We start from the raw sequence: 12,043 nt of genomic DNA, 5'->3' as shown, positions 1-12,043 counted from the left end.
ACGCAACATTGTTTGAACTCTGCTTTGAGGCCATAGTATCGAGTTTTATTTATTTAGCTTTGAGAAGAAGAACAGTTGGGCCGCAGTACGCTGAGACTCCCAGTGAAGCCGTAATAATGTGGAACTTAACTTCCTAGGTAACAGGGTAGCTTGTCAAAATATCTGCTAAATCTCTTTTTTTATACCTTGTGAAAACATACCTCTTATTTTAATAAATGGCAGTTCAGTCATCTTTAGTAAACATTTCACTAAGTATGGTATATAAACCCTTACACAGTACACATGAGCATGAGAAGATATTCTTACGTTTGTGATTGTTATAAATTTGTTTATGTGCCAGCATATTTTAAAGGGCTGCTACTCTGTTCATATATATATATATATATATAATATATATCTGTATGTGTGTGTGTGTATATATATATGTGTGTGTATACGTGTGTGTGTGTATATATATATATATATATATATATATATATATATATATATACACACACACATATGAACTGAGTAGCAGCCCTTTAAAATATGCTGACACTTTATGTATATACTGTATATATATGAAAATGCATATGTGATATGTGTGGTTCTGTAATTAAAAAACAATACTGATACATCTGCTTTCAGCTCCATTTCAGGATTTTATGCTTGACTGTAAAAGGGCATCACTCCTGTGCATTACTCCAGTCCACACTTGCATCGCTCTCTCTTCAGGATATTTACATGATTGTTCCCAAGCCAAGTGCACTGAGAATGGAGATCTTACACATCACTTAATGGCTATGACATTCAAATACTTACATTCAAGATACAGCTGTGCCTACCATTCGCCATTTGTTTTCAGTGCAGTCCCGTTAATGCACATTTGTTCACAAAGTCAGTCTGTATAATAAACCGATAGTTTTTGTACGCTCAATTTTGACTAAATTAAGAAATGTTTCGTAATCATCTGTAGAAATAACTAATGCTGCCCAGTATTTGTCAGCTGTAGTATTTCGCAACATTAAGTGTGCTAAGACTGCAAATTATTGTGAAGTTATCTAGAAAAGGCAACACTGTGCAACTTCTAAGGACAAGGTGGTCTTTGGTGAGAGCTTCACTTTTTCAAAACAAACGCAAAGGAACCGTTTTATACCTTAATCTACAAGCTTTTTCTTGTACTGTCTGTGGCTGGGAATTTGAAATAATGACAGCGAGTTGACAACCCATATTGTTAAGATGACCTGAGACAGTGGCAACTCTGTTTGATGATTGTCATCATATGTTTTTTTTGCAGTTATTTTACAGTTATTATATCAAAGCCCCTTGCAATATAAACTGATGTTCAATTATTTCCTTTCAGTGTGAAAGACTTGGGATCAAAAATGCCAGAAGGTATTCAAGTACAGTTTTCAAATGCTATGGATTAAGTAATTTGTCTTAAAAATCAATTTTAAGTTATTATCCTTGACTAATTCCTTGACTTTAAGATTTTTTGCCTATTTTTATTAACGTCCGGCTGCAAAATCAGATTTCCCTCTTATGTCACTGCATTGCTCTACTAAGTACATAAACAAGCAAAACATCCCTTTATAATTATATTCTGCATTGTTTGCATCCATGATGACTTTGTAATTCAAAACAAAAGCATTTTACACCCACATTGACAGTTCAGCTTCCATTTTTTGTGTTCCACTGTGAAATCATTCTGTTTGGCTCTGAATGTTGGTAATGTTTACTGGGACTTTGTTGGCACAGCGCTCGAGCTGACCTTGCTTATCTTTCCCAACGGAGGACTTGAACATTACCCCTGCAGATCGGAAGGATGGGCTCCTGCACATTGTCCCCCAGAGGAAGCGCAGTACTGAAGGGCTGAGGATGATAAAGATCCAGGGGTCAATGATGGAGTTGATGGAGAGAAAGCGCAGGGCAGTAAGATCCATCTGGTGGCTCTCTTGTCTCTGGCCCATGGAGTTGATGTACACGCGCATCTGCAAAACAATTGCATTAATTTCCAGTAGAACAAAAAGTATTTCTCCGCTCCTGCTGAAAACCAACTTTGTGGCACCCAGTGCTACTCCCTGAGAACCACAGAGCATAAATCTCAGCTCCCCTGCTCATCCACGAAATATCTTGAATAAACCGCTACTGCAAACCAGCAAACACTAATAATGCGATGCATAAAAATTTGATATTTAAAAGTATGTTTAATGTAAATTGATGCATATGGACATGTACGTTTAATGTGTCATTTTAGGTTCAGTTTCTGCAATGTGTATATATAAATTTAAGGAGAGCATTTGATTCCAGTTTATTCAAAAAGACATTACAACCTATTTTTAGCAATTTAATTCACACACACACACATTTTCTGAACCGCTCGTCCCATACGGGGTCACGGGGAACCGGAGCCTACCCGGCAACACAGGGCGTAAGGCCGGAGGGGGAGGGGACACACCCAGGACGGGATGCCAGTCTGTCGCAAGGCACCCCAAGCGGGACTTGAACCCAAGACCCACCAGAGAGCAGGACTGTGGCCCAACCCACTGCGCCACTGCGCCACCGCACCCCCTGCAATTTAATTCAATTCAATTTATTTTTATAGAGCACTCTCACAGAGTGAGACAGAGTGCTTAACAAAGGATAATACAAATAAAAGACTGGCTATACATTCAACTACTAGAACGCATATATTAATTATTGAAGCTGTATTGAAGCTGAAGCAGTCAACTGGAACCAAAGGAGATAAATGAAAAACTCCCAACCGAAAGGCAAAAGAGAAAAAAAAACTTCTGGGGGACCAAGTGCCAGTGACTGCCCACCCTCCTGGACATTCTAGATAGAAAAAAAACATTTAAGTCAACTTAAACAGCTATTCATAATATCATTGCTAGACACCAATATTAATATTATACAGCAGTCTTGATTTAAATGGTCAGTGTTTTGAATGGAGGGGGGAATTGTTTATGTACTAAAGAACTTAATTAAAATGTCTTGTAATCATATCCTCATCCTCAAGGCACCGTAATATCTGTTTAATATTATTTTAAATCTATATCATATCTTATATCCCAAGAATTATTACTGTCTGCAAGGGTAAGGGTAGTGTCCTATTGCTCAGCTGGTCCACAGCGATGACTATTCACAGAAGTGGCACACATCTTCTCTTTCCCACAGCCTCACTAGTACAGAAGATGTTCCGAGTCAAATCTTTTCAGATTTCCTTCACAACATAACAGGCGTTACAGTGCTGTTGAACTCAGGGTTGACTATGTGGTGTAGCTAGGAAAAATAATCACTTGTATAAATTTCATTTGTAAGGGTTAGGGTTATGGTCCGGTGGTAATGCAGACACGGGTATGTGTTACTGTCCATGAAAATACCAATGAAAAGGTTGATATTCTCAAGTGTAGAGTGAATATATACATAAAAGTGCACCGTGCAAAGTAAGGAATGAAATGCACTGTGATACGAGGAACTTGGAGCAAAGAGATGCACTGAGCATTCTCGTAAGGGAGACTAAATTAGCCCACAGAAACGTGACTTGGACATGGCTGAGACAAGAGCATGGAGGATAGATACATTTATTCACTTAGCAGACACTTTTCTCCAAAGCAACTTACAACGAACACTATGTAGTGCTACCAGTCCACACACCTTACTCACCAAGGTGACTTACACTGCTCAATACACTACTTACACTGGGTCACTCATCCATACATCAGTGGAACACACTATGGGTGAACCTGAACAGCATGTTGTTGGAGCATGGGAGGAAACCAGAGCACCCAGAGGAAACCCACACAGACACAGGGAGAACATACAAACTCCACATGCACTGAGCAGGGATTGAACCCACATTCTCTCACATTACCCAAGCACTGTAAAACAGCAGCGCTACTCACTGTGCCACCCGATACAGACAGGAATGAATTTCTGGACTGGAAGACAAACGCACTGTGAATGGGACTTTGGAAGTAGGTGAGTAAACACGGAACGAGAATTGCTGTGAGGTTGCTGGGAAATGTGATAAATTCTTATCAAGAATCCGCAACTAGATGTTTGTATTATTAGGATGTGTGCAAGTAAGGCTGTTTCTTCTTCCTCTAATACCAGACATACCTCAAAAGATAAATCTTACAATGAATTTTATTAATACATACAGTATATTGGTTATTTGGTCCTCCTGTGCTGCTGGACACATCGGGCCACGGTTTGTTGGCTCGTGGTCTTTGGGTGCTGCTGATGCAACAAGTGTAAACTATGGTCTTTGTTCTGTCACTACATCTTGTAGACTCCATGAACCATCTCTTTGTAGGATCTCCTCATTGGTGAGATGGCTCTAATAGGTTTTCTTTTTTCTAGCTTTCGCTTTTATTTTGCCATCCCAGTTGAACACACTACCAAGGTAGGTCTGAGTCATCTGCTAGTTGTTGGCCAACGGCGATGGAGGTTATCGCTTGATCGTGCTGATCTCCATGGTTTTTGTCTTTTTGCCGCTTACTCTTAGTCTGGCTTTTCTGGCAGTTGCTTCTTCCAGGATGGTCATCAGCTCTTGTATCGCTTGTATTTTATTTTTTTCACTAGCCGGGCAACGTCATCGACAAAGTCTAGGTCTGTCAGGATTTTTTTGTTTATTCTGCTGTATGCCCAGGTATGGGCCTCTCGTTGCCTTTTGCATGACAAAGTCGATCACCAGGAGGCGTACGCCAGCGATGCCAGTGTCACACAGTAATTAAAGCAAATGCTTTTGAAAACACTCAAATATTGCTGGGTGATGCAATGAAACCTGCAGATGTTCCACAGCGTTTCCCAGCGTATGCTAGAAAACGCATTCTTAATATCAAAGTAAACTGAAGCTGATGGCTGAAACTGGATTTACGGTTCAACGATGTTGAATAACATGAATATTTGTTTAGTACATGATCACGCGCTGCGAAACCCTGCTTGATCTTCTCAGAGCGTTCGTCCACCGCATCGTTAAGTAATATGGTGCAAAACACCTCTCCTGGGACAGACAAAAGTGTGACACCACACCAGTTACTGCAGTCGCGGATGTCCCCCTTTAATTGACACACCTCCACTCTTCTGGAACTTTCTCTCCCTCCCAGAACGTGGTGTGCAGTCTAGTCAGAGACATTATTGTACTTGTGCCATCGTGTTTCTGCAGTTCTGCTTGGCTCTCATCGAGACCTGCAATGTTTATGAGGGATGCAGGAAACTGCCTTCATCGTCTCTTCTGCGATCGCGCCCATCTTCACATTCAGCTAGTATGTCATCCAATGAGCGTTTTACTCTTTTGTTGTCTGCAACATTTTCCCCTCGTTTCCCTCGCTTTTTGATAGGGACTCTGGAGTTGCTAGTCACGTCAGTCAGTTTCCGGACTACTCAGCATAGGGATTTACGCGTCATCGCATGCAGCCTCGTCTACCTTTGCTCCTGTCGGTGTCGGTTATTCTCTCTTATCGGCGCAACATCGGCTTTCACTCTGTGGTCATGTACTCGATTTTTGATCGAGTACAAAATATTGTTTCCTCTTTCTCAGCTAATGCTTCTACCCGTTCTTGTCAATATATTGCCGCCTTCTGCTTGTCAGGCATTACCCATATTCGTTTTTGTATCCAACCTTCTTCCTGCATCCCTCATATTCATCCAGTTGTTTCCTCCACACTCTAGGTTACTGCCTGTTTGAATAATAGAGTGTTCTTCAACTTTGGGGTCATGGTGTAACTGCTGGAACTGACTGTTGAGTTCTAGTTGCTGTTTTGGCACCGGTGGCATCCTTCAACTTCTCTATTGCTTACGGTCTGGCTGGTCTTTCTTCTTGTCCTCTTTTTAACCGTAGTATCAATGTTGCCCTCGCTAGGTGATAGTCTGACCTCATGTCAGCTCCTGTATAAGTTCTGACATCCTGCAGCACCAGTCTCGCCTGGTTTCTCATGCAAATGTAGTTGATTTCATTGTTGGTGTTTCCATATGGTATCCACCACATCTTCTAATGAATAACGTTCTAGTGTGCATGATAGGTGTTGCCAACACATAGGCTGTTGATACTGCACAGCACGAGTAATTGTTTGCCATTGTCATCGGTCTCCTACACTCTTCCATGCAGGCCAGTCACATGTTTCAACCTTTGCCTTTTATTGCTTAGACATTATTTTCCATAATGAGAAACTTAACGTCATAGCTGGTGATATCATTAATTGTGTCTTGTAACTGATCACAGAATGTGTGCTTCCCTGCCTCATTTGCATCTTTCATGGACGTGTAGACCCGTACGACCATTGTCTTCTCATGTTGGGAATAGAATTGCTCTGTAAAAACACAATTTAATGATATCATCCATCCATCCATCCATCCATCCATCCAATTTCAACAACCGTTCATCCTTAGCAGGGTCGCAATGAACTGAAACACTGGGCGCAACGCTGAGGGGGGTGCACCTTGGATGGGATGCCAGAGTAGCCACACATGCACACACTCACACACCCATTCACACGCTACAGGCAATTTAGTGTCACCAATCCTCCTGAACTTCATATTCGTATTTATACTTCTATCTCTTGACGGGCTTGTGCCTTGAGTCTGGATTTTTCCAAGACTACAGGTCACAGCAATGACATAGTTCCCTATAGTGAGCAGTCCTGCTCCATTTTCTTCCAAATGCTTTGCTAAGCAGGTCTTCCCATCTCGGGCCAGCCTTCCAAGTCTTCTTCTGATGTTGCTCAGACACAAGTCAGTGACACTGATTGTCCAACGGTTCTCTTTCAGTCCAGCTATGTGACCTGTCCACCTCTTTCTTTGCTGTCATATTCAAATAGTACAATGATGAGCATTTTTAGTAACCAGTTTTCCTTCAAAGCTTCATTTATGTGTTTTCATGAAGTGTCCATAGAATCACTGGAAGCGTCCATACTGAGTAGCATTGTGCCACACATATGATTCTCACAGCAGCTGTTTCTTTAAGAGATCTTCTGGGAGTGGAGTATCAGGTAATTGAATTGTTCACGCAGCCATCGAGTACTACAGACAAAACAAACATTTGCTCAGCTAGTGCTCTCAGTCCTTGTCTTATGATGCTATTAACCATTATACACCTCTCATATTTCAAAGCATATATCTTAACTTCAGCTTACTTTGCCATATAAGAAAACAAGGAATGGGCAAGCCGGGTATCTGCACTGTACGTATTAATCCAACGTGGATTGGAGTTGCATGTTGGATGAACAGTTCTTTGAAAATGTTTCTTTTTTTCTTTTTCTATAGAACTCTCAAAAGTACAATGCATTCTTCATCTGGTTGGCATTTTGTTTCCTCCCAAGAGATGCCAGGTGATACTAAGAGAGACTTGGGTTGGCACTGCTCTGCCAGTTACATTGTTCTGTCAGCTTCCTTCCTTTTCAAGTAAGCATTTAAAATTAAAACAAATGCACTTGAGTTTCCAACACTGTCATGGCAAAGTGCCGATTTTTAGCCTTCAGCTACCAATATGGTCCTGTTACACGCCATATTTCTACCTAAAATAAAAGGTAGAATTTAACAGAATATTCTCTTCTTACCTAAATTATTTGTAGGAAGAGAGCATAATTTTCCTTGTTTTAGACTCATTAAAAGTCACACAACACAATTACTGTGTCCTTCAAGGAGACTTGGTCACCGGCGTTTTTCTACTTACATAAATACTGTACATTTGCACAATAGTGGCACGGAGGTAGATTCTTTGACAAAATATTCCGTATAGAAGGGATTTTCGAATTTCGTCAAAATTCTGGAACTGCTTTACGAGCTTTCCTCATTAAATTAAGTTGAAATAATTCTTTGTAATTAACTAATATAAATTAATATATATATTTAATATTTATAATATAATAATAAATTACAAACTGTTTTGATATGACACTACATTTTCAGACTGAATTGTTACTGCGGGCAAAAGAGGCAAATGCGCGTCATTACATTTACATTCAATTATTTTAGCGGACGCTCTTCTCCAAAGCGACTTACAATCAAGGATACTACGTTACATTGTAATTTAACTCATAGTGTATGTGACCCGGCGCTGTGTACACTATACACGTGGTACAGCTCACAGACACACACACACACACACACACACACACACTTTCTGAACCGCTTGTCCCATACAGGGTTATGGGGAACCGGAGCCGAACCCGGCAACTCAGGGAGTAAGGCTGGAGGCAGGGGGGACACCCAGGACGGGACGCCAGTCCGTCGCAAGGCACCCCAAGCGGGACTCGAACCCCAGACCCACCAGAGAGCAGGACCCGGTCCAACCCACCACACACGCACGCACACACACACACACATACACAGAGGCTCTTATTCCTTCTCACTGCCCTACTCAGTACTGTGTTGGGTCAACTCTGGGTCGCTCAGTCTCTCTTGAATCAATGAGCCCCCATCGATTGAGCTCTTTTCCTTCCTTCCCTTCAGCGCTGAGCGAACAGGGCGCACTCGACTCTGCTGCTCGGGTGCCTCCGTCCTCAAGCGTCACACACCGTAAGTCAGTGTGTATCACACGGCGGCGTACCAGCCGCATCTTTTACTATGAAATACCCGGGGGGGGGAAGCCAGGCTTACCACGAGCGGAAGCGAACAGATCATAAACGCCACGGTTATGAAGACCATGAAGACGAGATGCTCCACTTCCTCGGCCATGGAGAAGTGGCCCCGGTGGTGCGCGCCGCTCGCGCTCCCGCTGCGGCTCGCGCTCCCGCTGCGGCTCGCGCTCCCGCTGCGGCTCGCGCTCGGCACGGAGCCGCGGTTCGCCTGGCGCCGGCGGTACATGAGCAGCAGGTTGTACACGACGAAGGCGTTGCACGCGGCCACGGCGAGCACGCAGAGCAGCACCATGGAGGCGTAGAGTGCCGCGTAGAGCTTGTGCTCGGCGCGCGACGGCTTCATGTCGATGAAGCACCACGTGCCCGGGCAGTACTGCACGTAGCTGCCGAAGCCCCCGAAGGGCAAGAGGCAGAAGAGCATGCAGATGATGTAGATGACGGGGATGGAGATGAAGCCGCAGCGCCGGGACACGCGGCGCCAGTAGAAGTAGGGACACCCGATGGAGACGCAGCGCTCCAGGGCCATGGCGAACAGGATGGACAGGGTGGCCAGGCTGAAGAAAGTCATGCTGAAGCCGAAGTAGTCGCACACGGCGCTGCCGCCCGTCATCATGCCCATCATCGTCAGGTTGCGCGCGTAGGAGGTGAGCACGAGCGGGCTCACCAGACAGGTGCCCATCAGGTCGGTGAGCACGAGCGCCGTCACGAGCACGTGGAAGAGGGAGAGGCGCTCGCGGCGCTCGCGGCGCTGCTCCTTCCGCCGGTGCACCTCCAGCAGGACAAGCGCGATCACGTTGCCCACGACGCCGGCCGAAAACATGAGCGCGCTGATGGTCGGGCTGCCCGGCTCCACGGACTCGCGGCAGTGGCACGTGTCATTGTCTGTGTCCGATGGCGATGCCATGGTGGCCGCGGAATCTGAATATATAAATAATATATAATGTATACTATGTATGTATATTACACGGTCCAAACGGCACCCTTTTTCTTTCTGAACAACCGAAACCAGTTCAATATTCAACCTGCAGATGAGAATAAATTACGTGTCCTGCCTGTCCTGCCTGCTCTGCCTGCGCAGGTCAGAAGTCGACTCTTACAAGTTGAAGTTCACAGCGGCGCCGTTTCCATGCTTCAAAGCGTGCCCGGCAGTGCAGAAGGTTCCGTGGCTCGTGCCAACCCGGGCCGGTGTCTCGGTGCGTGCGCGGGAGCTTCCCATTGTTTTGTGTCAGCGCTGTCACATCCGCGCGGACCCACGGCTCCAAGTAGCCCTGTCCGCGCGCGCTGATGAAGTGACGTCAACCTCACGTCTGCTCTCCACGTGTAAGCAGTGCCCTGACTGGGACCGTCGTCTTACAACCGGAAGGTTCCCGGTCCGAATCCCCGTTCTGCTCTTTGTTCCATTGAGAAAAAAAGCGGGCTGGAGTGTCGCTTTACGCGAGGATCTGGGAACTGGCTCCGCGCGTAAACACACGGTACCGGTGGTGTAAACATTATGGGATGTTTTACCACACCACGTTGCTCAAGCTAAATAACACTTACTTACTGTCCTTGCGGGACGCGTGGGGGCTTGGCCGGGTCCTGCTCTCTGGTGGGTCTTGAGTTCGAGTTCCGCTTGGGATGCCTTGTTGATGGACTGGCGTCCCGTCCTGGGTGTGTCCCCTCCCTCTCTGGCGTTACGCCCTGTGTTGCCGGGTTAGGCTCCAGCTCACCACAACCCCGCTTGGGATAAGCGGTTGTAGACATTTTGTGTGTGTGTGTGTGTGTGTGTGTGTGTGTGTGTGTGTGTGTGTGTGTGTGTGCGCGCGCGCGCGCACTGTCCCTGCAGCTTGCTTGCTCAATTCGGGGTGGCGGAGGTCCGGAGCCTACCCTGGACATACAAGGCGCTAGACGACGTATGAGTGGACACCAGTCCGTCGCGGGGTAACACAAAACAACAATATTACATACAATAAAATAATAAACATGTTTATGAAAGACACTGTACTTGTACTTAGAAAAAGATTGAGAAAAAGCCCTGGCGCGCGCTGCCTTCAGAAGCGCTTATTGGCTCGCGGAAATCTGCATTGTCGCATTTTCCCCACAAACAAATGAACAAATGAACAGAACCTGGCATCTTAAAAAGTAAAATTCAATTGCATCTCAAAGGTGCATCCTCTATACTTTTCTTTTAATGTTCCTGCACCGTGCTGTATATCTCTGTAACATGGTAAATCGTGGTAAGTTGTTACTTAGCTTTAGTTTTTGGTTCCTCACTCATGTCATATGTGTAAGTTTTCTAGTGTAATGATGACATACATGGTACCTTACACCAGAGTGTCTCTACTGTACTTACCTTCCCCAGGAGTGCTCCTCAGATGTCTCCAGTGTGCAGAACACGCGCACTTGTCTAATTAGGACATTAGGGGCATTAAACATTCATAATCATAGCCATAAAGTAGTAGCCTTTAATGGCCCAGCTCATATGGCAAAGGAAACTCCCCGCAGACCATTAGTGACGACTGTGAATGGCACAACACAGCTTCATTTCCCTTGTCCTTGTCAGTGATCATTTGATTTTGGAGATTTATGGTAATAATTGCAAGGGCTCAACTGAAAACATGCTTAATATATTGACCGTAATTGTGTTTTACTTATAAAAACTAAATGATTCTTCTTGCGCTATTAAAAGAATAGAATCTATCTATTCTGTATATTACTCCTGTAATGTCATCCCCCAGAACAGGATCGTGGAAGAAAGTACAGAATTTGTGTTTCACTAGAAAATATGCAAAATATAAAATGTGACAAACTGAGATTTGGAAAATAACTTGTTCTTTGAAATTGTGATTGCTAGGTTGAGATTGATAAAAGATGGTTGTACAGTAACACTTTTGTATTATTTGGTTGGATTTTAATAATTTATGGATCCTCTGCGGTTTGTGTCTTCTTTGGGTTTATGATGAGAACTGATGGTGAAGATGATCTATAAAAGCAGACACTCCAGTTATAATTTTACCAAATACAACATTTCTTTTTATTTGGGAATAAACTTATTTTCGTTTAATCATACAGCTGAACTGAAAATTCTTTAGATGAAGCCCAGGTCATTGTGTGACTGATTTTTTTCTTTTACCATGATTCCATCTGGTGGCCACTCTTGGCAACAGCATCTCAGTCTTCTACAATTCTTTACTTTCTGGCAGTTTTCTGAGATTACTGAAGATCTTAAATGCTGCCAGTTACATTCCTGTAATGAACATTTATTCTCTACCACGGCTTGTTCTGTACGCAGTAGCTCACAGGACGCTGCTGACATGGAGTCACGAGCTGTATGAAAATACAGTACAGTACAGTACAATTGTTACCCTAACACACAGTTAAAGTTTTACACGTCTACAGCTGTACATCTCACCTAGTCACATAGTTTGGCGTTGTGCTGCGACAACTGATAACTTTAATGCTGTATTTCACTCATAAGCATATATTTATAATATTTATTCCAG

At 44.0% G+C, this 12,043-nt stretch overlaps 1 protein-coding gene across 1 annotated transcript; it reads right to left on the bottom strand.

The window, feature by feature from the left end:
- Nucleotides 1-537: 537 nt before the first annotated feature.
- On the bottom strand, nucleotides 538-9,945 carry ptger2a (prostaglandin E receptor 2a (subtype EP2)). Its single transcript, XM_029258578.1, has 3 exons — nucleotides 9,659-9,945; nucleotides 8,581-9,479; nucleotides 538-1,970 (listed from the first exon to the last, which is right to left on the bottom strand). Exons 2-3 carry the CDS (start codon nucleotides 9,463-9,465, stop codon nucleotides 1,683-1,685), a joined length of 1,173 nt encoding a protein of 390 aa, XP_029114411.1. The 5' UTR covers nucleotides 9,466-9,479; nucleotides 9,659-9,945; the 3' UTR covers nucleotides 538-1,682.
- Nucleotides 9,946-12,043: the final 2,098 nt, after the last annotated feature.

This window comes from Scleropages formosus, chromosome 15 (assembly GCF_900964775.1).
Source record: "Scleropages formosus chromosome 15, fSclFor1.1, whole genome shotgun sequence".
Taxonomy (NCBI): Eukaryota; Metazoa; Chordata; class Actinopteri; order Osteoglossiformes; family Osteoglossidae; genus Scleropages; species Scleropages formosus.
This window is presented reverse-complemented; position numbering and strand designations above follow the sequence as displayed.

Excerpts from the sequence above, each read along its gene's own strand:
- ptger2a (XM_029258578.1), bottom strand. The coding sequence starts at position 9,465 with ATGGCATCGCCATCGGACACAGACAATGACACGTGCCACTGCCGCGAG. Across the intron at positions 1,971-8,580 it reads TCTGTTCGCTTCCGCTCGTG|ATGCGCGTGTACATCAACTC; the intron begins GTAAGCCTGGCT and ends ATTGTTTTGCAG.